The 27,049-nt window shown below is 39.3% G+C and overlaps 1 protein-coding gene across 6 annotated transcripts in view; it reads left to right on the forward strand.

Annotated features, from left to right (window-relative positions):
- The window catches only part of OSBPL1A (oxysterol binding protein like 1A), a 119,437-nt gene that overhangs the window by 78,814 nt on the left and 13,574 nt on the right, over positions 1 to 27,049 (forward strand). For all 6 annotated transcript variants that reach the window (XM_060775178.2, XM_060775177.2, XM_060775181.2 and 3 more), the window contains 8 exons: positions 3,835 to 3,991; positions 14,595 to 14,670; positions 15,546 to 15,680; positions 17,296 to 17,393; positions 17,734 to 17,916; positions 21,162 to 21,269; positions 21,689 to 21,778; positions 23,863 to 23,989. In XM_060775178.2, coding sequence (XP_060631161.2) covers positions 3,835 to 3,991; positions 14,595 to 14,670; positions 15,546 to 15,680; positions 17,296 to 17,393; positions 17,734 to 17,916; positions 21,162 to 21,269; positions 21,689 to 21,778; positions 23,863 to 23,989 — 974 coding nt within the window. The remainder of the gene's footprint in view (positions 1 to 3,834; positions 3,992 to 14,594; positions 14,671 to 15,545; positions 15,681 to 17,295; positions 17,394 to 17,733; positions 17,917 to 21,161; positions 21,270 to 21,688; positions 21,779 to 23,862; positions 23,990 to 27,049) is intronic.

The following is a 27,049-nucleotide window of genomic DNA, read 5'->3' on the forward strand; positions in this document are numbered from 1 at the left end:
TGCACCTTGAGACAAACTTGGCTTTGTACAGGCCCTAAAGATATTAAAGAACACCAGTAGGAACTTCGGTGCTGACAGTAAAACACAAAATATGATATATCACAAGCATTTATAAGCTTGTATTACCAAAATTTATTTGTTCAAATTTAATTAGACTAATGTATCAGATGAAAGGAGAAAGGCACTATAACAAACTACCTGTGCTGCAAATACCGTGACTGCTACTGAAACCATGCAGCTGGCTACAGTTTCAGAGTTACCTTAGAATGGACAAATAGCTGTCCCAGGCCATGGCTAATATGCAAAAGAGAGAGCCTGGAAACAATAAGCAGGACTTGCAAACAAGAACCAGGCCTCTCGATCAGATTCCCTTTTGTGGGAGACTAACAGGAAGAAAGGCATGGGTTCAATGAGGTTAGGAATCTGAATGCAGATTGAATAAGCAAAAAGAATAATCCCGAGCTTTTGGAAGCTTTTCTGAGCAAATGATTTGACATGTTGTTCCCATTTATCATAAAGTTATAAAAAACCGTGGTCAAGTTTAGAGATAAAGAAGTGATTTAGAGAGTGACTGGTTTGGCCAGCCTTGGCTTGAGGACCTGTTGTGTTTCTCTTAAGTTATTGCCACTTCTCACCAGATGTTGGGAAAATGCTACAAAGTTGACTATGGCCAGATAGTTTCCGGCTTTCTTTAAGACTACATCCCTCAACATGCAGGTGTCTCTTTTTTTCAGAAAAAAAAGTTATCTTAATGTTTCTCAGAATGTGGCAAAACTTTGGAAGCCTTTTGTTTGGAGAAAAATTAAGGTTTGTCAGATATTGATTTCATTAGGATAAGTATTAGGATGTATACACGTGTAGCACGTATAGCCCAAGAGAAGCATTTGTTGTTTAAAATTATATCTAAGGCTATCCTAGAAACTTAAAAATCTGTACTATCTGTACTCCCCTTTGGAGAATATGCATCTAGGCTCCTAACTCATTAATCTTGCTATTAGGCTAGCTAGTGTTGAAATTCTCACCACAAATGCTTGCAGGGAAATAAGCTAGGAGTTTATAATTGGGCCCCCCACTGGAGCAGCAGGTTAAACCACTGAGCTCAAACACTAAAGTAGCATTAGAAGGCAAAAGGAAGGTTATAAAACATCTTGAATAAAGAATGTGCATTATTTGTGACTTCTGAATCATGGTGGCAGTTTTAGAATCATAGTAATTGCTGAAAACAGTGTTCTCAAGCTCTCAAAATTCTGCCGTCTCCTGTGCTTATATTCTGTTCTGATTGGATATTTTTATAGTACGAGCTGTATATATATCACAAAAGAGACCTATGTGACTTCTCCTTTGCTCTTTTTCTACTTTTGTCACTATTAAAAGAGGAAGTTAATAAACTGGATTTTCCATGACACTAGAAGATAGAATGTGCTTTCTTGGGTATGATCTCATAAGTAGGGAGGGAAAGCATAGCGGTCTAAGGATGGTTGTTATGGTAAGGCTTGAGTTCCCTACTTCTCATGTGTAATAAAATCCAGACAAGTATCTAAATATAGTTACCAGTAGTTCTGTCTCTTCAGTGTGGAATTTAAACAGCCCTAAATTGGATATCTATTTTACCTAGTTTGTGTTCAGAAGGTCATGGATCAGACCTTATAGTTCCAGAGAGTAATAATGAAGTGTCAGGTAATAGTATTACAAATGTCCATTTTTGCTAATTTATATATAACTAAGCAGTACATATCTGGAGCATTGATTCCCATGGCTAGGATTTAAAATATGTACTACACAACATCAATAATTAAAAAATGTACCTAAAGATATTTATTTAACCACTGTTATGTGGATAATGAAATAGCAGTAGCAATTGGGTTGCTGTAAGTTTTTCGGGCTATATGGCCATGTTCCAGAAGCATTCTCTCCTGATGTTTTCCTGCATCTATGGCAGGCATCCTCACAGGTTGTGAGGTCCTCACAATCTCTGAGGATGGCTGCCATAGATTCAGGCAAAACATCAGGAGAGAATGCTTCTGGAACATGGCCATACAGACTGAAAAACTTACAGCAACCCAGAGACTCCAGCCATGAAAGCCTTCGACAATGCAGCAGTAGGAATTCTTCATGGATTCTGTGGCTCTAACACAGGGGCCACTTTGCAGCTGCTTTCAACATCCTCAGAACTGAGCAGTGTGTTGGTTTTTATATCACATCCTTTGATGTGGAAAACATGACTTTAATCATTCGACTGGATTTGTTCTTGGTGAGTATATTCAACACATTAAGCTGTGTTATTGTTCTTTCTTGTTGGAGCAAATTATTTTGAAAAGGGTGACGGCCATGTATTAAAAGACTTTTTAAACTGGGAGATGTCTGTCTGGATGTTCTGCTAGTAACACAGGACTGACTTGTTATGTGAAATGTCACAAATGAAAGATGAGAAAAAAAGGAACAGCTTTACCCCAGACTGTATGAAATCGGATACTTTTATCTTGCAACTTGATCCCAAAGAGGTTTTTAATCCTGCCTAAGACAAAATCTAGTTCGTGTCAACAGCGGGTCATGGTGCTGTTGGCATAACCTCTAACTGTAGTTAAGGGCAGTGGAATTTAATGATTTAAGAGGGGAATAAATACACTACGTCGTGGTCTGTTTACTGTATATCCTCATGTATAAGTCTAGAAGTTAAAGACAAAAAATGACCCTGAATACTTTGGTTAACGTATTCATGGATCAGTGTCATTATTTGTACCTTCATTCCTAACACACACAAAAAGAAATGATACCCTTCACTGAATAGAGGAGCAAAAGGTGGGAGCTTAGTCTATCCCAGGGGAACCTAAGGGAAACACCACCCTTCCATACTCTCTCTGCCATGCTGCCAATTCTGGTGTTTTTGAATGCCACAAGACTTACTTAGGCAATCCCTCGTAGCTCGAGGATGATGGTCCTCCAAGTGTAGTGTCTTGGTGGTGGGTCCATAGGTGGCTGTGGAGCCCTATTCTTAATCCGCATGCTCCCCCACAGTGAGTGGAAGGCCATCCTGGTCAGGGTTGGTTTGACACACCTTTCCCTTGACACATTTCTTCCTTTAACCCAGTCGTTCCTCTTTGAATTCTGCAGCACTGCAGGTCACAGCTGACTTCCAGTTAGAGTGCTCAAGATCCAGGGTTTCTCAGTTCTCTGTCAATGCCACAGCTTTTAAGGTTGGCTTTAAGCTCATCTTTAAATCTCTTTTCCTGTCCACCAACATTACATTTCCCGTTCTTGAGTTGGGAGTATAGTAATTGCTTTGGGAGGTAGTGATCGGACATTCGAACAATGTAGCTGGTCCAGTGGAGTAGATGGTGTAGGAGTATGGTTTCAGTGCTGGTGGTCTTTGCTGACAGGAAGGGATGCTATGGTGGTGGGGAATAACCCTTGACATCCACAAGTCCTATCAAAACCCATAATTTTGGCCCCAAAGCCTGCCCTCGATTTATACATAATACAGACTTATACATGATTATATATGGTATATTTCATTGCTTCTGTTTGAGGGACAGGACATGTTGTATTTGCAGAAGCCCAATGTTTGGGAGAAATATTTTGTTAATAATTCATACCTGACTGCTCCAACTGACATTCACCGTCAACTTATCCTCCTCAGTGCTGAACAATTTGCTCACCCATGTTCTGCCAGGGACTCAGTCTCCACAGCTACTAAGTTGTCACTGGACAAATGCTGTCATCATGACAACATAGGGAGTCTACTCAAATTTCCGTACTCCTTCTGAGGGAGGTGTCCATTCGCCTCTGAAAGACTAGCCGTGGAGTTTGCTTCATTGGTGTTCACCTGTCTTGCAGATTCAGAATCCGAAAAATCATTGAGTGGATTTGAAACGGTGACATCGAACTCATTAGACGACAGCGTGGATTCCAGCAATACTATAACATCTGATATGTCTCAAAAAAAGCCCAATAAAAGTGGAGAACCTCTATCAAATGGCATCAAAAAGCACAGGTAGGATTTTGACAGATGTTGAGAGAGACTCTTTTTTTTTTTGGTGCTCTGGACAAAGCCTGTCTTGGTCTCTGCAAAATAGACTTGGGAATGCTTCCACTTTTCTGTTTGAACAGTCGCGAAACAGCCGTTAATCTGGGCATCTTGTAGGCCAGCATTGGGATGGTGAAATATTAAATGAGTTTTTAAAAAATGTGACTACATTGCAAACGAAATACATGAATTCTTAACAGTGCATGTTTTGAACTCATTTTAAATTTGTCTCATTGAAATCAATACCAGTGTCTTGTTTCTTCATGTTTTTTTAATGTGCATCTCTTACTGCATTTTAGTTTCCAGTTACTTGATCCCCTTAGCATTATCTGAATTAATTCTGTGCTAATGTTAGACAGATATTTTAATATATATTTTAAACAAAAAAACCTTAAAAACTTAAAGCTATGGTGCATAAACTTGGAATATGTATGTCTGCTTTATTTGTTCTGATGTTTTTACATGCAGAAGAGGACAATAGATCCTCAGTTACATGTAACAAATACCTTGTTTCTCAGGTTTCAGTGAAGGGAGAAGTCAATATGGTTACATTTAGTTTACTAATTTAAACCTGGTTTAAAATTGATCTATAATTGGCACTTAAATGTTCTGCATATAGTGATCTTGTTCTTAAATATTGAAAATGAGGTATTTTTCCCCAATATGTTGTTTTTTGTTTGTGTCTGAATGCTTGCTCAGTTCCATTCATTCATTCATTCATTCATTATGTTCAAAGCAAATGTGCTAGTAGCATTTGTGGGGAATGGAATGAAAGCGTTGGAGGATCAGTGATGATTATGATAGGCTTGGCAAAAATATTTCAGAGTTTCCAAGCACAGTCAGATCTGAGCATTTGGCCTTCCCCACTCCTTTGCTCTCAGCTTTGCTGAGTTTAATTGCCATCAAAACATATAGTGTCTTACATCAGAGGTGACAGCTGCTTTGCTTCATCTTGTTTGCTGGCGGAATACAGAGGAAAATACAGTTGTGAAAAGATGAGCACTGGATAATTAAGGAAAGATCGGTTAGGATTCTCTTTCTCAATTGATTTCCAATATTTTTGGACTAGGAAGCAATGATAAGCTTGAGTGAGCATTAAGTATAAGAAACAAACAGTCATTTTGGCAGGTTTCCATAAACCTTGTTGTAAAACTCTGTTGGCAGAATTGTAAACAAGAGGTGACTAGGGCCTCCAGGCTCTTACTTGTTCTCTGGTCCCTTGGCATTTGTTTACTTTCTTCAAAGGATGCCTCTCTCTCTCTCTCTCTCTCTCTCTCTCTTTCTCTCTCTCTCTTACTAGGTTTTTGGATTGCTAGATTTACATGTACTTTCTAATCTATGCCAAATCTTCTCTAGCCAGATAAGCTTTTAAAAGTGGGGTTTGGGTTGCTTTTTAGTGGGCTTTTAAATACCTTTTTAAAAAATACTTTACAAGAGGAGAATTTCTTGAGAATTAAAGTTTAGTTGTGTGCCTTAATTGTTTGGTTCTCATCTTTTTGCAACTGTATTGCTGTCTCTGACCTATTGGCTGGCACCACTCAGGGACCTAGTTCTGCAAATGTATCGACGCAGACTGTCAGACCTCTCTGGAAAATGGATCTAAATTTTGCTTGGAGCAAACTTTCTCAGGGTACAAGGCTGTCTTTAATTGTCTTGGGATTCTTAAGACATTTATGTATCTCGTTGTATGGTTATGTTAAAGTTGTAACATAAGTGTGTGTAAACCATGTTTTATCATTATTTGTTTGAGTTTCTTTTTTGTTCTGTATTTTAATTTGTTTGTGTGAGGGGAAAGAAATGTATGTTTTGTCTTTAATCATATAACTAGACTATGGAGAAATTTGTAAATAAATATTTATCATGACACTGGAAGTGTAGTTCTGTTTATACGGCATATAAAAGAAACAACTGGCCAACATTTAGAACAGGAAAGATTTTGCATGCAAATAAGCGACTTTGCTGATGAAAAAGTAAGAAAGGAGAAGTTGGTTTTGGGATGGAATTACAAGTTCACTTTGGAATTCTTATGTCTAAATCTTATACCGAGTACAATTCTCAAAGGAAGATGTGGGGGAAAGACATGTAGATAAATCAATGGAATGTCTTGTATGTCCATAGACACATTATCTTAAACCAAATTGATAAATAGGGTTGATCATACCTGAGTAAGGCTGTTTTCATCACATTGATTTGGCATTTTGTTGTTACGTGCCTTCAAATCAACTCCAACCCATGATGACCTTCTCACTAGGCTGTCATGACAAAAGAAGGGAGAGGAGGCTTACCATTGCATTTTTCAGAGGCTGAGGAAGCATGACTTGGTCAAAATCATCCAGTGGGTTTCCATAACTGAATGGGAATTTGAACCCTGGTATCCCAGAGTGCTAGTCTAAAATTACTACAATTACTACACTATGCTGACTTCATACTCTAGTACAGTGGTTGTCAACCTGTGGGTCCCCGGGTTTTGGCCTACAACTCCCAGAAATCTCAGCCAGTCTACCAGCTGTTAAGATTTCTGGGAGTTGAAGGCCAAAACATCTGGGGACCCACAAGTTGAGAAGCACTGATCCAGTACACTGAAATTGCATGGTCTCTGCAATAAGCAAGTACCAGTAATCAAAGTTCATCATATCCCTGGGGAGGCAAAGAATTCAGAACGTGAAATGTTTTTAAAACTTACTTCTGAAATCTTTCAGAATGGCACATTGGATAACTGTATTACAAAAGCCCTAAATGGTTCCAAGCCAAGAAACACATTCTCTGTGGTCTTAATAGTGAGTCAAACACATGTGGCTATCTTGCATGCTAGTTAAGATTCACAGCTCCTTCTCTGTACATTTATATTCACTTAAATATAAACATGACGGGGGAACCTATTCTTTCGTAATATGACATGTGAACTACTGCTCTTATGTGTTTTGAGGCAGGAGGAAATGTCTCTTAAATGGTGCTTCTTTCTAACCAGATAGATACATCGATATAATTGGAAATAGGAAGAAAGCCCCCATCTGACTGTTTCCATACTTTACTGGTACTGCCAGAAAAAAATGGGTTGGAGGCCTCTACTGAAATAGACACCATCTGTCCTAGATGCAAAATGTCAGTGGGAAAAATGAACAGGAAAGATGTTTTCCTCCACCTGGTCCTTATCCTTCAATTTCTGTACTTGTTAGTCTCTTTCTGGGGATACACATCTGACAATCCCAAGTGACTGCTGGTTACTTCAGAACTTTCTGCCAGCCATTGGACCAGGAAGGAGAATATCAGAAATGAACTAATTGTGGTACATTTTGAATATACCAATTGTTTGTATTGCTTCAGACTTTGTCAGCTTTTTCCAGCGTATCATAGAAATGTGTTGGCTCTTGGAGCTGGGTGGAGAAGAGAAGCTATAGAGCAGTGGTTCCCAACCTTTGGTCCTCCAGGTGTTCTGGACTTCAGCTTCCATGATTCCTAACAATTGGTAAGCTGGCTAGGATTTCTGGGAGTTGAAGTCCAAAACACCTGGAGGACCAAAGGTTGAGAACCACTGTTGTAGAGCAAAGAGGACATAAGTAGTTCTAGTAAGGAGTTCTAGGTGACTGGTCTTCCACAGTACTCCAACTGGATAAGAATGAAGTAGTTATTGATATACAAGATGAAGGTCATGATGACCTGTATGTTCAGAGGCACAGCAGAAAACAATGTCATTGTCCACACTACAAATTATTCTGATGGAGATTGTCATATTGTAGAGTGTTGAAAGCACTTTCACATGACTGTTGTAGTACCTAAAACAGTTATTTAAGGTAGGTATTATTCCTACATTTCAGACAGAATCTAAAATAATAGATTGACTAAAATTTATTTGAGTTCAATTGGAAATCCACAAGTTAGTTTCTCTAAGCCAATGTTACCCAAACTGTGTTCCTCCAGGTGTTTTGGACTTCAGCTCCCAGAAATCGCAGCCAGAATACCAATTGTTAGGAGTTGTGGGAGCTGAAGTCCAAAAACATCTGGAGGAGCACAGTTTAAGAAACTGCTCTAAGCCATCTGCTAAAATTTGCTCCCAGCCCAAGGAAATGGCTACTCTTTTGACCATACATTTCTTATTCTGTTAGGAATGCAAAAGAATATGCTTATTGAAGCTATGCTGTATTTTTAAAAACATCTTTGTATCACAGTTGCAAATGAAAAGTTAGGCAGGTATCCTCTTAATGATTTTTAAAGTTATGAGCGTTGTTTCTGAAATGGAAAACCTGTGTCTCACTTCTGAATTCTTTTTCAGATATCCTGGACTGAGCCCTTGCCTAATAAAGGGGTCCTCCTGTCCCTCTTCAAGTAGAATCAAAATGTTAACTGGATTCAGGCCTGTTCTTTAAAGGGACTTCTACTTTTTTCCCAGTTATAGTAACTTAGCTAACTGTAAAAAAAAAAGTCAATAAAACAAAAATTCAGCTGTGGGGAAAGGGGTATTTCGGCTACAGTTGGAGAATCATACCTCGAGTGCACACTCTCCCCACCTCTGTTCTACGCAGTGGGGAAAGAAGTCTTCCAAGTGCAAATAGAACACAGGACATGTACACAATACAGTACAGGTTGAGTTTCCCTTATCTCAAAACCTGGAGCTTTTTGCTGCCAGCTGCCCACCTCTGCCTTTGTGGACTAGAAGATAGTCACGCAGTACTCCACTACTGTCAGAAATGTGATGGGGGAAGCAGGGAGGATTCTGTTTAAACAAGACCCCTATAAAAAGCAGATGTGCCAGATGCTTCCTGCTTGCCTTCTGCCCAGCTAATGACAGTGTGGGTCAGGTATCCTGGAAACAGGCCATGAAAGGGTAAGCATGGAGCAACCCCACTGTCAGCACCTGCATCCAAACCACAAAGAAAAAGACTCAGGAGTGAAGGACGCAGTTGCCTTTGCATTTTACAGATGCCTTGTGTAAGTGGAGTCCTCATTCCTCCTCCTTTCTTCCCATCAGATTTCTGACAGTGGTGGAGTAAGAGCTCCTGGAGGAAAAACCATCAGGTGCTGGACATTTGAATACCCCCCCTTCCCCCCCCCCTTCCTCATGCATATGCCAATACAGGTAATAAAAACAAACCCAAATTCCGCAAACCTCTGATTCCAAGAATTTTAGATAATGGCAACTCAGACTCTACTTGTGTTCATGTCCATGTCTCAGCCTTGTTTTTCTCTTCCTAGTCCACATTGGCAAATCTTGCATTTTTGAAGGGACCGAGGAATATTTTCAGACTCCTTTGGAGAAAACTGTGGTGCTAAAGTGGCTTTGAATACATAGCATGAATGAAACAAGATAGTGGCTTGTACATAGATTGATGCAGGATATCAAGTGGAAAGGGTTTTACAAAAAAATGAATCTGACAAGGTGGCTTTTCAACTGGAATAGTTTAGTAACTTCATGCTAGGATGCAACTTTTGAATGTGCGCTTTATGGGTTGCTTCTGTCTTCCCTGCTGGGATTCATTTGTTTCTGACCTCTTTGGAACTATTCAGCTTACTATTGATCTAAATCAGAAGCCACAGGGAATTGACTTCTGTCCTGCTTTCCCTACTGCATTAGTTTTCTTCTGAGGGTTTGGTTTCTTCTCTACTACAAAGTGCAGAACATGGAATTGCACATAATGAAACACTAATATTTGAACATGCATGGTGCACACAAGCAGGGTGTTAACTGATATGAATGTGGCCAAGGAAGTCTTGCAGAGGGATAAACTAGTTCTCATCCTGAATAGAAGAGAAAGTGGTCAGTGAAGGGTGTTTCAGCTGTGTCTTGGCTGGACAGTAGTCTGACAAACAAGGACAGTAAGGCTACAGAATCCATATTCATGGTTGGACTTACCTGTTTCCTGGGAAAATTTGGCTTCCTAGGAATTTACTAGATTCTCATATGTTCAGGCATTAAATGTTTGACTGTTTCGTGATTGAAATCCACCCTGAGTCCCTTCAGGAAGATAGGGCAGAATATAAATACAGTGTTATTTGAAACACAACAAAATTAGTACACAGCAAACAAGATCACTATGCTGGTTGTTGTATTGGATCACACATCGGACACTTCCCAAGTGTCTAGGACTATGTGATGTATCGGCGAATGATGCGTGCAGATCCTAGTAGGATGGCCTTTTGCAGCTGACAGATGGTAATTTTGTCAGGGCCAATTGTGTTTAAGTGCAGGGCAAGGTCTTTAGACAATGCACCCTGTGTGCCAATCACCACTGGGACCATTATTATTATTATTATTATTATTATTATTATTACTATTAATTCTCCACGTGATTCTATGGTATGCTGGCCCTAGACATTACCAAAGAGTTGTATTGAAAGACCTAGCAAATTCCTGAAGAGAATACTTCTCTAGGAATCTCTAAATCCTCAAGTGAAAGTCTAGTATGCAGGGACCAGAAGTCAGCTAATTTAATGGTATTTGGTCATATCTGTGGTTTCAGGTAACTACGGTCCAACCATGAGCATATCCCCTGTGAATGAACACATAGACCTTACTTACTGTAGAAGCAAACACATAGTCCCCTAATTTGAAAATAGAGGAAAAGAAACATTTACGAAGAAGCCATTGCAGGCATAAAACTGTGTGAATGCTTATAAATATTGAGGGATCTTTTTCCTTAAAGCCTCTGTGAGTTCTGTGTAGGATTGGGAAAATGTACTCCTGTTGATTGGTCCTAAAAGGGCCAAGAAAATACTTGGGGAAAGAATAACCCTCTTTAAAAAAAAAAGAAAAAGAAAAACACCACCACCATTTTAACTGCCATAATTGCATCTTGGGATTGATTACTTGATGTAAGTCCTAGCAGTTTGAAAGCAGTAGATCAATAGGTACCGCTCTGGTGTGCCGGCGCTCCATGCAGTCATGCCAGCCACATGACTTTGGAGGTGTCTACGCACAATGCCACTCTTCAGCTTAGAAATGGAGATGAGCACCACCCCTCAGAGTCGGACACGACTGGACTTAATGTCAGGGGAAAACCCTTACCTTATTAAGATCTCAACGGATTACATCATAGCTGCTAAAGTAGAATCATAACACTGTAATTATGAAAAGACCCCAGTTGAGTTCAAACGTACTGTAAAAAAATAACCTTTCCAAGGAGTTGAGATAAGGAAGTAAACTAGAAAGTTCTACCGCACCTAAGTTTATTTTTTAAAGATAGGATCTTTTTTTGTATATCCCTAAAAGTACTCCTTGATGCTTTTTATCTGCCTCCATGGAGTGGGAATAGATATGTGGAACTGTTTAAATGATTTCCATATAGAATCATAGAGTTGGAAGAGACCGCATGGTCCATCTAGTCCAACCCCCTGCTATGCAGGAAAAGCACAATCAAAGTTCAAAGTATAATTCGGGGATAGAACACTATATTAGGATTGTTTGTTTTCCAGGATAGTGAGGAAGGGCTAATCATAAAAGATCAGTTCAGTCACATACGTGCTATTCATTTTGGTTTTCCCCTTGGAAAGAAAAAGACATGATATTCAGAATCCTGGTTCAGGAAAGGACTGTATTTTTACTGGGACATCCCAGGTAAAACAGCTTCAAAATAAAATAGAACACATTATCCTTAGAATGAAGTCAGATCTCCATATGCAATCATGCAATTGTCCAAATAGTTCGAGTTTATGTTCCCATGTTTTTGATAATATCATCATTTTGGTTTCTAATTCATTAAACATGTTTTGTTTCTCTTAGTCACCCAGTAACTGTTGGCCCCACATAGAAATAATGAGTAATCCTTGATGCTTGCAATTTTGTCATTCCTATTGCAGCAGAGATGGCAAAATTATTCTTGCCTTCTTTAATCTCTCAACCTTTTCAGAACAGATTTGTGGCCTGTAGCTGGATCAGAATTTGAAAATGATATTAGCAGCCTAGAGATGAATTGAACAACTAATAAAATATATGACTATCATGGTGGTGAATCTGGTTAAAACTCACAGATGACTGAAGAATCTTTCTATATCAGGACTTCACAACCTGCTGCCCTCCAGGTGTTTTGGACTACAGCTTCCACAATTTCTGACCATTAAAAAGCTGGCCAGGGCTTCTGGGAGTTTATTTATTTACCCTATTGTTTTGTATCAGGAGCGACGTGAGAAATTGCAAGTCTCTTCTGGTGTGAGATAATTGGCTGTCTGCAAGGACGTTGCCCATGGGACGCCCAGATGTTTGATGTTTTACCAGCTTTGTGGGAGGTTTCTCTCATGTTCCTGAATGGTGAGCTGGACCTGACAGAGGGAGCTTATCCACACTGTCCCCAAATTTGAAACTCTGACCTGTCAGTCTTCAGTCCTGCTGACACAAGGGTTTAACCCATTGCACCACCGATGGCTCCTATATTTACCCTACTTATAGCCCCTGATGGTACAGTGAGTTAAAGCGCTGAGCTGCTGAACTTGCTTACCAAAAGGTTGCAGGTTCAAATCCAGAGAGCGGCGTGAGCTCCCGCTGTTAGCCCCAGCTTTTAACAGCCTAGCAGTTTGAAAGCATGCAAAACATTAGTAGATCAATAGGTACCGCTCCAGCAGGAAAGTAACAGCGCACCATGCAGTCATGCCAGCCACATGACCTCTCTGTAGACAACATCGGCTCTTCGGCTTAGAAATGGAGATGACGACTAACCCCCTGAGTTGGACACAACTGGACTTAATGTCAGGGAAAAACCTTTATCATTACTACATACCTCGCCTTTCTCAACCCCGTAGGGGACTCAAGGCAGTTTACATATATAGGCAACAATTCAATGCCATGTAAACATACATATAAAATAAACATACATATTAAAACAATCCTTAAAAGCATATCAAACCTTAAAACATTTATTAAAATCACGTTACCCAAAATCGTAATCCATGGCCATTCCAAATTGTCATTGCGCTATTCCATAATTCTCTAGTGGGTTAATAACTGAATGCTTGATTCCACATCCATGTCTTTAGCCTTTTCCTGAAGGTCAGGAGGGAAAGGGCTGATCTGATTTCATTTGGGAGGGGGTTCCAGAGCTGAGGGGCCACCACTGAGAAGGCCCTGTCTCTAATCACCACCAACCATGCCAGCAAAGGAGGTGGACCAAGAGCAGGGCCTCCCCCAGATGATCTTAACCTTCTAGCTGGCTCCTAGAGAGAGATACATTTGGACAGGTACGTTGGAGTCCCAAATACCTGCCAGGCCGAAGGTTGTGCAGACCTACTCTATACTGTGGTATAGGTTATGTATTATAGTAGTGGGATGCTTGTGTTGGAAAGCTGTTACTACCTGTGATATGCATGTTCACTTTTTCTGTTCCATTATGGGCTCTAGTGAAACGGGTTTGGCAGGCTTCTGTGCTTCAAGCAGGAATTGGAAAAGGCCGCTATTATCTTGCAGAGAGGCATGACTAGCACTGCTGTGACAGCCATCTGCATTCTGGTCTAACGGTTGTGGGAACCTACTGGATGATGCTCATGAAATGTCGCTTTTTTCTTCCACTTTCAATTTGAGATTTAGAGCCCCTAAAAAGGGCATTAGAAATTAGTGCTTGCACCAACCCCTTTACATTTTGAACAAGAGAGGACAACTTCATTTGTCTTTCCCGTCCATTGTGTCCTATTGCCTAGTTTTCCATTGGTTTACCAGCTAATTGGGACACAACACCTAGCAAAATGTCTGAATTGGTTTCCTATAAACCAATGACATAGTTTAGGTTGCCGTTTCACAACACATTTGGTGAGGTTACATGCAACTATTTCTGGAAAATGATTTAAATTATTCATTCCACTTGTGTCTCATATAATTACAAATGTAAGAGGGGCGGGAGTAGTTACTAGTAGTGTAGATAGGTCAATGCTCAGAATTTTGTTTTGGGTCACTGTCTTACACATTTTCTCCAGAGATCTGGAATGTATTATCCTACCAGTGTTTGAGTGTGACACTCATCAGCCCTAGCCAGTATTGCTAGTGGTGAAAAACAATAGGAATTCCAATACAAAATTTGGAGATCTATGTATTCCTTATTCTTGGTTTGGGTTCAGGTACACTGTAAAATTAATGCAGTTTTGACATCACTTTAACTGACATGGCTCAATGCTATAGAATCATGGGAGGTTTATTTTTCGTGTCAGAAGTAACTCGAGAAACTGCATGTTGCTTCTGTTATGAGAGAATTGGCCATCTGCAAGGACGTTGCCCAGGGGATGCCCTGATGTTTTACCATCCTGTGGGAGGCTTCTCTCATGTCCCCGCATGAGAAGCTGGAGCTGACAGGAGCTCACCCCACTCCCCAGATTCGAACCTCTGACCTTTTGGTCAGCAGTCCTGCCAGCACAAGGGTTTAATCCATTGTGCCGCTGGAGGCTCCGCCATGGAAGATGTGATTTGGTGAGGTTCAAGCACAATTTGAAGACTAAAAGATGTAGTAAAGCTACGATTCCATGATTCCATGGCATTGAGCCCATGGCTATTAAAGTGCATTAATTTTACAGTTAAGATGCATCTTAAGATGCATCTTCTAGAAATAAACATATTGTTTGAGATTAATCAGCTTGGTCTCTTGCTTCCATTCCAATATAGGACAAGCCTACCTTCTCCAATGTTTTCCAGAAATGATTTCAGTATTTGGAGCATCTTAAGAAAGTGCATTGGAATGGTATGTAGTTGCAATAAAGATGCCCAGAGTTCGTACTAAAATGCGTTGTATGATTATATCCTATATACAAAAGGACTCAAATTAATACATGTGTACAGTTTTGATGTAAACATGTGTATTGTCTTATCTGTGTTGCTGTAGAAGACATTGAAAATGTGGCTCTAAATTATTTCACCATAGACCTCAGCCTTTTTCAGTGTCTGTAATTCACCCAGAGGTGAATAATGGACAAGTTCCAAAAAGTTTCTAAGACACCTCATTAAAGTGAAATAGAGGATAAAAATAGCAATAGAAAACCAGAGATTGAGTCACTGCCACAAGACACCGTGCACGCACACACAAAGGTAGAAACGTAAGACAATGAAAAAATATTCCACTGAGAGGCTGAGACACCAGGAAATTCTTGCTGAAATTCTTTGCCAAGTTTTCACAAAGTCTAGAATTATTTTCAAATGAATTATTTGTGTTACTTGCAACTGAGAAGAACATTAGAAAGAGAGCACAAACGATGAATTGGAAGGTCTTAATCCAAATACAATCTCAGTTTCAGCAAAATGTTATTTCTCTTCTTAACCGCTCTTGCCATTATGTTTGCACATCACGATGTACTGTAAAGGTTACCCTTGACAGCATGGTCTAGCTTCATGATTACTGTAGAAGTCCTCTAACTTTGAAAAGTAGACCTTTGTGAAGGAGCCTATTTCCTTCTTTTTGTATGGCTCCATTCTCCAATTTTCTCAAGATGATCAGAGTTGGGGTTTTGGGGGCTGTTTGTTTGTTTTGCAATGGTACAGACAAATCACTATCAAAATTATTAACAAGGTAATGTATGTAAATTGGTGTATATCTTAACACTGTTTTTAAAATTCTACTAGGAGCTGTCCAAGATCACTATGCCGGTCATTTTTAATGAGCCGCTAAGTTTCCTACAGCGACTGACAGAATACATGGAACACACATACTTAATTCATAAAGCCAGCTCACTTTCTGACCCCATAGAAAGAATGCAGGTACTTCCGCTTTGGAAAGTTGCATGTGCTTTGTTATTGTTTTTAAAGCAGATACCCAACGGTTGAATAGCCAACCTGCTAGATTCGTTTTAAGTGCTGCTTAATGTGGAAATAGTTTTGATTGTCTATTCGTCTCTGTCTTTCTCCCTGGTCTCTCTCTCTCTCTCAAACTTTTGTGTATGCTACTGCACTACTACATCCGCCCTGAGTCCCCTCGGAATACAAATAAAGTTTTATTATTATTGTTTCATATTAATTTTAACAATATTTTTTATTTTTTATTTCATCTGAAATCATCTGAACTTTTTTCTGTCTACTCTTTCTCATTTCTGTGTTGTATTTTATAAAGTATCCTCTAATACCGGGGTCCTCAAACTTTTTAAATAGAAGGCCAGGTCACAGTCCCTCAAACTGTTGGAGAGCCGGCTTATAATTTGAAAAAAGCATGAATGATTTCCTATGCACACTGCACATATCTTATTTGTAGTGCAAAAACTACTTAAAAACAATACAATAATTAAAATGAAGAACAATTTTAACAAATATAAACGTATTAGTATTTCAATGAAAAGTGTGGGTCTGCTTTTGGCTGATGAGATAGGATTGTTGTTGTTGTTGTGTGCTTTCAAGTCATTTCAGACTTAGGTTGACCTTGAGCGAGGGCTGGGTAAATGACCTTGGAGGGTCGAATGCAGCCCTCGGGCCTCAGTTTGAGGACCACTGCTCTAATATAAGCTTTGCTGGCATTCCACACAGTTTGAATGCCTGCACCTGGATTTAAGTTAAGTTCAAAATATTCTTTCAATTTTTCTTTACAATTCTTAATTATGTCCTTTTGCAGTAGTGATTCATTCAGTTGGCATCTAAATGTTTTTATTTTCTTTTTAATTACTTACAGTCACTGAGTTATGATCTGAGATTGTTTTGGGTAGGATTTCTGTCTTTTGAACTTGAGTTGGGGGTTTGGCAGTTAGCCATATCATATCAATTCTAGAGAAAGTCTTATGTCTTTCTGAAAAATATGCATTTTCTTTAGCATCCCCATTTATACATCCCAATATACCCACCACTCCTAAGATTTCCATCATATCAAAACAAACTTTTGGTAGTTTACCTTGAGTTGCTTTAACTGTTTTCCTTGAGAGTTTGTCTTTCTTTGGCAAAATCACTCCTTTCCAGTCTCCCATAAGGCACCAGTTTTCATAATTGAGGGCTGATAACTTTGTCAAGAGTTCTTTATAGAACTTCATTTTGTTAATATTTGGAGCATAAATCCCAACTACTAAAGTTTTTAATCCTTGCATAGATATTTCAGCCCCTACATATCTACCTTTTTCAGCAGGAAGTATTAATTTTGGATTCAATTGTGATCAGATTTAGGACACAACTCCATTCATTGTTTTTAATCCTGCTGAGATAAATTCTTCTCCTAGTTTCTTATCAATCAAAAACTTTTCATCCTCTCTTCAGATGTGTGTTTCCTGCAGGCATATTACATCTTGTTTTAATTTTTTTAAGATAGTGAAATATTTTCTTCAACAAAAAAGTACGTAGCAGGATTTTTTGAGTTATATTTACGGTGGTAAATATGCATTTAAACTGCTTCCCTCCCCAGTGTGTAGCTGCATTTGCTGTCTCTGCCGTTGCCTCTCAGTGGGAACGAACAGGAAAGCCATTCAACCCATTACTTGGAGAGACATATGAACTGGTCAGGTAATAAATACTTAATGAATTTGACTAACTGGCTTAATGAGCAGATCCAAGTATATCCTCTTAAACATGTGGTATAACTAGTCAGTGTGTGTTATATGCTATGCTAAAGTCACTACGTAGTGGCAGTAATTAAGACTTTTGCCTTATTGTGCTGTTAAATGTCCATTTTGGAAAATGCAATAGGATTGTCATCCAAAATGGTTTTGGTTTAGACATTATTGCTCATGTGATACCTTCGTTTTTATTAACAAATTTCCTTTTTTGCACAGTCCTTGTATTTTGATGACTTTTTTTGTAGTCTCTTTGCAACTTTGGCTCAACTATCTCTTTTTGTGTTTAGAGAAGATCTTGGATTCAGACTCATTTCGGAACAAGTTAGTCATCATCCACCAGTCAGTGCTTTTTATGCAGAAGGCCTGAGTAATGACTTCATATTTCATGGTTCCATTTATCCTAAACTCAAGTTCTGGGGAAAGAGCGTTGAAGCTGAACCTAAGGGAATAATAACTCTACAACTACTTGAGTAAGTAGGTCAGGCAACTTCACTATATTATAGTTATAATAAGACAAAATGCTAGTAGCATGTATATCGTATTACTGCATGAATCTATAAAAGCTAAATTCTTTTTCTGGCAGAGATGGGATCATATAGGCATGGAGGAAGGAAAGGTAGGGGGACTGACTTAGGCAAAAAAAAAAATCACTTCCAAGGCAGATGGTTCAGGTTGCTGCCTCTGGCATAGCTGTGGAGCAGCTAGCTATTTGGGCCTCATCTATTTATATAAAAGACAAAATATGTAATATCTGCACCACAAAAGTTGTTGCTGGGTGATGTGGCCTCCTTTGATGTCACTGAATTGGCTGTTGCTAGGTGAAGGATTGTCGCTAGGTGAAGTGGTCCTCTGTGATGTCACAGGGAAAGAAAAGTCACATTTTTATGAGAGGAAGGGAGAAAAGAAAGAATATAGGCAAAGAAATGAAAGAAGAGGAAGGGAAGAAAGAAAGGATTGCAGAAAAAGGGGAAAAGGTAGGAAGGGAGGGGAGGAAGCAAGCAAGCAAAAATGAGGGCAGCGGCCCCTCCAACACCCAGGCAGCCAGGTATATACTCTAGTCCTAAATATATTGAAGGCTCTTCTTCACTCTGTGTAAATGTAGAATAGATGATTTCCATGCGGCTGTGAAATCTGAATACATATGAAGTACAGGCAGTGTGGGTGGTGAGACTAAGGGATAGGGAGAGTTAATTTGGGCTGGGTAGGAGCTTGATTGAATGTGTTGAAAGAACAGCAAAGAAGATGCAGGTCGAGCATCCCTTTCTGGAATTCCAAAATCCAAAAAATATCCATATGAGTGGGTGATTTGCTTTCTGGTGGTTCAGTGTAGACAAACTTCATTTCATGCACAAGAGCAACGACTTTGTGTTTCATGGTTCCATGAGCCATGGAGGCGCAATGGGTTAAACCTGGATTGCTGACCTGAAGGTCGGTGGTTGGAATCCGCGAGACAGGAAGATCTCCCTTCTGTCAGCCTCAGCTCCCCATGCGGGGACATGAGAGAAGCCTCCTATAGGATGGTTACACATCCGGGCATCCCCTGGGCGATGTACTTCCAGACGTCCAATTCTCTCACACCAGAAGCGACTTGGAGTATATTCTCAATTTGCTTCTGACACAATAAAAATGCACAAGATAATTAAAATGTTATGTTTTCAGGCTATGTATATAAAGGTGTATGATCTTAGCTTGATTGTCAGTCAGTAGATCAGCCTTTCCTTTCCTGGTGTCCTCCAGGCTGTCATCATCCACTGCTGGTATGACTAATGGGTAGGAATACTGGGAGTTGTAGACGAAGACTACTGGAGGACTCTAGGTTGAAGAAAGCTGTTCTAAGCACTGTCTTTAGTTCTTGGTGTGGGATGTTACAGGCAGGAGTCAGTGTGAGAGACTTTGCTGTGCTTTTTTGTTTTGCTTCTGGCTATTGCAAGGCTAGTTGTCAAGCTGCCCTCACTACTGTCTTTACTAAAAGCATGGTATCATAACCATCGTACAAAGATACGGAATATTTGACCACAATCAGCAGGTAACCAGTAAACCAGTATCCTAACCCGAGGGAGGGTGGCTGCATCCCTTGAATCTTATATGCCAGACATAGGCAAACTTGGGCCCTCTGGGTGTTTTGGACTTCAACTCCCACAATTGTTGAAGTTAAAGTCCAAAACACCCAGAGGGCCCAAGTTTGCCCATGCCTGGTATATACTGTAGTGTCTGAAGCGGTCAAAATAGCAGTCAAAATAATACAACCACTGGGTTGTTGTTGGTTTTTCGGGCTATATGGCCATGTTCTAGAAGCATTCTCTCCTGACGTTTCGCCTGCATCTATGGCAAGCATCCTCAGTGGTTGTGAGGTCCTCTGAGGATGCCTGCCATAGATGCAAGCGAGACATCAGGAGAAAACACTTCCAGAACATGGCCATATAGTCCGAAAAACCTACAACCCAGTGATTCCAGTCATGGAAGCCTTTGACAATATATTAATACAACCACTGTCTTTGGGTGTGGATATTAACCCAGCTATCTCAAAATAATAGCAGAGGTTGGACAGCAGTAAGGGGCAAACTCAGCAAAAATAGTGTACCATCTTGCTATCCCGTGGAGAGTATTGGCTTAAATAAATTGGTCCATTGTCTCTCTGAAATATCCTAGTCCGTTGCAGTCCTTGCGTTGTATGTGAAGTCTCTATAGAATCCAACTAGTAACTGCATCTTATCAGATATCCATATCTTAGAGCTGTTGTGCATTCTTGTAACAGAATTTAGCAAGGCACAGTTTGATGGCAAGGCACTGTTTTTGCATGCAGAAAGTGCCTCATTCTGGAAAGGCAGCTTGTTATGTTCCTGTCAAAGGATTTCACTTGTATTATTTCAGGCTGATGGAAATATGTGCTTTGTCACTGCTGGGCTGCAGGCTAGTTTTCATATTAGTTTAGATATTAGTAAGGTGGGTATGCTTCTTGATTGGAATAACTCGAGTCCTGTTTTGATATAATTCTCCATCTCTACTACGCTTGCTGTCTGAACAGAATAGACAGCATTTGACCTGAAATAAATTAATCAGGGCCAGCAATGTGCTTAGTTTGAAAATGACCTGATTTAGAGGCATCCAAGAGTTAACGTGTCTCTGGGAACAGGGGAGCTGTTGTGTTGGGCATGCAAATATCTAGTTTGTGTCAGCAGAATAATGTGCTGGAACTACTACCTCAAAGGGTGCTTCAAATCAGCATTTTCTTTTCTTTCTGTGGCTGGATCTACACTACCAAATTATGCAGCTTGAACTGTATTATATGTATAATCAGTGTAGAACCCATACACAGTTTGAACTGCATTATATGGTCAGCGTGTATATCCATATGCAATTTTACCTCCATTGAAATTTCCATATAAAGCAGTTCAAACAGCATTATTTTGCAGTGTAAAAATTCCTGCAAAGAGCCTGTGTGTGTGGCCAGTGCATAATGTTTATATATGCATATAATGAATTCATGTCCTGGCATTGAATGTTTGCTGTTTGTATGTTGTGCTCCACCCTGACTCCCTTTCGGGGTGAGAAGGGAGGAATATAATGTTTTAAATAAAATAAGTAATAAATAATATTTGACTTATTCTCAGTGGAAAAATAGTTTAGAAATCTGTATTTAGTTATCTATTTTTTTTTAAAAAAAAATGGTAAGGATATGTGGCTCTAATAGCCTGTGTTCTCTTTTTAACTCCAGGCATGATGAAGCATACACATGGACAAATCCTACATGCTGTGTGCATAATATTATTGTGGGCAAGCTTTGGATTGAGCAATATGGGAATATGGAAATAACCAATCACAAGTAAGATAGAAAGTTGTCTTTCCTACTTGTTTTGAAAATGCAGCGAGTTACGTTTATAATATCTGTAAACTCAGAGCAGTCTTTTAAAACTCACATAATGCTGCTTGGAAGAATTAAGTGTTAGGTGATATGAGCGTCTCTAATTTGTCATTCTCTCAGAGACAAAACATGGCTGGAATGTGCTCATTCACAGCTGTTTCCTTGGTGATGTCAGACTATATTATGTTACCACTTTACAGTGGTCAGAAATCCAATCTATGTGTTGAATGTTTGCTGAAGACCTTTGTATTTAACTTTTCCCAAAAGATCCTCTTAATTATTAAGGTTGGGTTTGGGGGAGGGGGGAAACGAAGCAGATATAATCATACCTGAGTGAAAATTTTAAGAGGTTAAAGCTTAACTTGAAATGTCTTCCACAGAACTGGAGAAAAATGTATGTTAAATTTCAAACCCTGCGGTCTTTTTGGAAAGGAATTACACAAGGTAGAAGGCTATATTCAAGATAAAAGGTAAAAAAGATGCTTTTTGATAAAACTTCTAAATACATTTTCAAGGGGGGTGAAGTTTTTAATTCATATAGAGTACTTGGGATACAAATGTGCTGTTTTTGTGGCGTTAAAGACTTCTGTCCTAATACATTTCCCTATGCCAAGCCCTGTCCAAATTCCTGCAAAGAGGAATCCTAAGTGTTGTTGGAATTCTACTCCACACTGCCCAAGTCTCAAGTCCTCAACGAAGAGCAGCTAATTAGCTTAGTATAGACTAAGGGTTTCCCTTCCCCCATGTCTCCTGAATGACAGCTGGGAATATGTCTTTTTCTTCTCTCTCTCTCTGTTCTCATTCTGATTGGTTGTTTACTTTTCTATGGCAAGCTTTTTGAATCTGACTTTTTCCTTCTTACACTTTAGTATGGAGAGAATGTGCTGTGTGCTTTGAGATCTCTCTCTGCGTGTGTGTCAGAGAGATGTAGTGATTGGTGTTTTCCCCCTCTCTTTGAAACCTTAGAAGAGATGAGTGTTGGAATAGTAATTGGTGGGTCCGAAATAAAACTGGGAAACAAATAACACAATTTGAGGAATTGATAATAAAAGGATTAAAAAGAGAAAATAGCAAGCAATTAAAAGGAACAAGTAAAATATATAAAATACTAATTAAAGATACAGGAAAAAGAAAAGACTAACTTTAAGAGAATTATGGGAGGAGGAAGTAGGAACAGTGATAACTGAAAAAGAGTGGGAGGAGATATGGAAAGCAAGACACTTAAAAAACATGTCAATTTGAATAAAAGAAAATTATTATAAACTAATGTAACACCGAGAAGGTTAAATATTATAAATAAGAACAATAATGAAAAATGTTGGCGAGGATGCCAAGAAACTGGAACCTACATGCATATGTGGTGGGACTGCAAATATGTAAAAGATTTTTGGGAATTGGTTATTACAGAAATAGAAAATATTATGGATATAAAAATTAGGAGGAATCCAGTAGAAATATTACTTTTAATTAATAAAGAGTGTGGGAAAGATAAGAGGGGAAAAATTTAATAGATATGTTATTAACAGCAGCTAGACTATTAATTGCAAAATATTGGAAAGGGGCAATGAAAATACAGATTAATGAATGGTAAAAGAAGATGGGAATTTACCTCCAAATGAAGAACTGATTTTTTATTTTATTTTTTGTGGGACTTTAGGAAAAGAGATAGCTCTGGAGAAGGGGAGCACATGGGTGAACGTAAATAAAAGAGAGGGAAATGTATAGTATATGTCTTGTTCATTCGTTCAGTCATCTCCGACTCTTCGTGACCTCATGGACCAGCCCACGCCAGAGCTCCCTGTCGGCCGTTACCACCCCCAGCTCCCTCAAGGTCATTCCAGTCACTTCAAGGATGCCATCCATCCATCTTGCCCTTGGTCGGCCCCTCTTCCTTTTGCCTTCCACTTTCCCCAGCATAATTGTCTTCTCTAGGCTTTCCTGTCTCCTCATGATGTGACCAAAGTACTTCAACTTTGTCTCTAGTATCTTTCCCTCCAGTGAGCAGTCGGGCTTTATTTCCTGGAGGATGGACTGGTTGGATAACTGTATTTTCTCTTCTCAAATAAATTATTAAAAAAAGAAGAGATGGGTGTTAGAATAGTTCAGACCCAGTGCTTACTATTAAGAAATACAGTTATTCTTTATTATTGTAAATAAACCTTTTGTGATTTTTTTAAAAGATAGGAAGCATGTTTGCCTTCTAAACTCTGAAGTCTTTACAGCCACATCACATGTCACTTCACGCTCTGCTCACTAATGAGCTGACGCTCAACATTTGTATCCTGTTTGTTTTTGGATGCTCTTTTTTAGGGTCGTTTTTCTTAAAAGGTGTCATCTTTGATCAGAGGACATTGCTGGTGCATCGTTCCATCAAATCTTGTCCAGTAGCTTCATTCTCAGTGACTTTCCCCAACATTTCTCATTAGTCATTGGTTTCTCAAAGTTGACTGATTCTTTCTTGATTTTGTGTAGATTGTAAAGCTGAATGTTGAATTTATCTGCAATTCTACTCTTTCCTAAAATTTATTGTCTTGGATTTTTTGTTTGGGGACAGCAAAAAGAAACTGTGTGCACTCTATGGAAAGTGGACTGAATGTTTGTACAGCAGTGACCTTGCTACTTTTGAAGCTTACAAAAAGAATGACAAGAAAAACACAGACGAGAAGAAGAACAATAAGCAGGTACTTACAGAAAAATGTAGAATAGCAATCTAGTTACTAAAGGTATAGCAGGAGTAAATAACTGAAGATGGTGTGAAGAATTTGGAAGTGCACTTTGCTTTACAGAACTGCTAGAAATTTTCAAAATCAAGCTTTACCTATCTAGTTGGCAGCATGTATCATTCACAAGGTAGTTAAAGGCTTCGTAACGCTATGGCCTCTTCTTCGTTTCCCTTCTCATTTCTGACATAAAGGAATGGAGGTTGTGGTTTATACTAACCAAGATCTTCATCATACCTAAAGCCGCATATGGAAGAAGAGAGGGGACAAGACCAGGTGCAAACTGTGCTTGTAGTCTCTGTGCTTCATATGATGAGGCTTATCCGTTTTAATTATTCTATGGTTCATCCTTTAAATGTATAAGTTTATATTGATGTTATTTATTTATTGTTTTGATATGTTTTGTTTGTTCATTACGTCATTGTATGTTTGCCACTTTTGTTCTGGAAACCACCCTGAGTCCCCTTGGGGAGATAGGGTGGGTTACAAAGAAGTTTATTATTACTGTTAGTAAACCATGTTTATGAAGCTGCAAACTATTGTCTGAATTGGGCCTCTGTCCTCTTTGGCAGATATGATGGTATCTTATATTTCTGTAATTAGAGAATCCTTCTAAGTTCTTGTATTTGTTGGGGAATCTGAGTGGTTAGGCTCAAAAATAACTCTCCGACCAAAATATAGCAGAGTACCAACAGTAAACTCCATAACCAGCAGAAACGTACACCTGGTGAGCAGGGGATCGCCTTCTAATATTTAGGATGGCTGAGGATTGCAGAGTCCAATTTTAGGTTCAAAAGATTTATTAAAGTAAAAAAAATACATTCTTGATAGAAAAGTCTTAGAGCTAACTAGCCTACTAAACCTCATCTTCTAAAGAAGGTAAAAGGTAATAAATTCCATGCAGCTACATTTTGCCTACAGAGAGGCAAAATGCATCCTCACAGAGAGAAAGAAAAGCAGAAGTAATATGGTGGAGACTGCATGGCCTTCCTGGGGCAATTTAAACTTAAAAGAAAATTACCTCACAGAGTTTCTTTACTATGTCATCAAAGGGGCGAAAGACCGTGGCTAGCAGTAAAGACAAAAGACAAAGGCCTTTAGGAAAACATGCATAGGATTGTGGGGGGAAAGAATCCCTGAGCTTGGCCCTGCCTATAGGCTAGCTACTAATTGAGGACTGGAAACTTGATGGAGCCCCCAGTGGGGCAATTGGTTAAACTCTTGTGTTGGTTCGAATCCAGGGTAGAGGGGGTTGAGCTCCCTCTGTCAGCTCCAGCTCCCCATTCAGGAACATGAGAGAAACCTTCCACAAAGCTGATAAAACATCAAACATCTGGGGATCGCCTGAGCAATGTCCTTGCAGACGGCCAATTATCTCACACCAGAAGCAAGTTGCAGTTTCTCAAGTCGCTCCTGACACGAAAAAAAAAATGGAACCTGATGACACAAAGATTTGTGCAGTCCAGGGATGAAATCAAACAATAGCAAGCACAAGCCCTTGCAAATGGATGTGCAGTGAAGTTTTTTCTCCTGTCCTTGATTAATCCTTGCAAACAGCACTGAATGAAGAAGCTATGCTGCCACTTGATTATGAAACACTCATTTGGGAAAAAGGCAGGATAATAATAGAGTAAATAAATAAATTCTGCTGACAGAGGGGTTTATAACCAAAAGCGGCTTAGGGCTAGATCGAAGCAGAATTTCTTTTGATTCTAAAAATAGTGGGTGGTAAACGCTTACTGCCGTGCCTTGCTTTTTTGTCCCAAACACCTCATGAACTTTACATTCATCAAACCTTTCTTCACCACCTTCTTAAACTTAGCTTAACATCTCAAGAATTATGTGTACATTATCCAAACATAACGGCACTCCATGCAGTCATGCTGGCCACATTATCTTGGAGGTGTCTACAGACAACACCAGCTCTTCGGCTTAGAAATGGAGATGAGCACCAACGCCCAGAGTCAGACATGACTAGACTTAGTGTTAAAGGGAAACATTTACCTTTATTTTTTCTGCAAACATAAGAGGTTCAAGAGGCTTCTTCATGAGGCATGAATGTTAAATTTTGTTTTGGAAGAAAAAAAGTGACGATGGAGGGTCACAGAGCTTCATCAATCACCATAGTCCTTCTCCTAAAATGACTTTTAACATCCATTCCTGATAAAGAAGCCTTTTGGGCTTCTTAGATTTGCAAATTGTATTTGGAGATGTTTGTGGGTTTCACTATCATTTGAAAAATTGAGCTTTTTCTGCATTCTGTAAATGATCCCAAACACTTCTGCTTTGGAGTTGGTGCCAAACACATGGCAGAAAGATGGCCCAATCTTTTGAAATATCTTCCCAAAATTAGACAAAATAAAAACAAATTTACTTTTATTCATTTCTAAACACAAGGTGAAGTAAATCTCCATAATTTCGGTGGAACAGACCGAAGCACATGTTTATCTTTTTGCTGAGTCGTTCCCCTGTTGTGTATATATCTTCATGTTGGACCAATTATGCTATGTTTGTAATGTTTACAACTTCAGATGTCCTCCTTTTAAACACTCCGGTGGTGATTCATTAGCTTGCCGCTTGCAGTCAGCCTTTGGTATCTATTATTGGGAATACGGAAAGGCTCTGGAGGTTTACTGCTGTCTTCAAGACAGCACCTGTAGAGAGCTAAAGGAACAGGAGGAGAAGAAAAGAAAAACAAAGCATTCATATGTGTTCCTTTTGTTTCGTTTCCAAAATCGGGTTTTATAGGAGGTTGCTAATGTTATGGATCAAAATAACAACTACAATAACAACAACAAGAAGAAGAACTGTTTCTTTGTCTCATGATGATACAAGAAAAATGGATAGGACAAAAATATTTCCATAAGCCTGCTGGAAAACCATCTGTCGGGGTCTGGTGGAAACATGAATCATAGAATCATAGAGTTGGAAGAGACCTCGTGGGCCATCCAGTCCCACCCCCTGCAGGAAAATCACATTCAAAGCACCTCCCAACAGATGACCACCCAGCCTCTGTTTAAA

The sequence above is a fragment of the Anolis sagrei genome, chromosome 4, assembly GCF_037176765.1.
Source record: "Anolis sagrei isolate rAnoSag1 chromosome 4, rAnoSag1.mat, whole genome shotgun sequence".
In the NCBI taxonomy this organism is placed as follows: Eukaryota; Metazoa; Chordata; class Lepidosauria; order Squamata; family Dactyloidae; genus Anolis; species Anolis sagrei.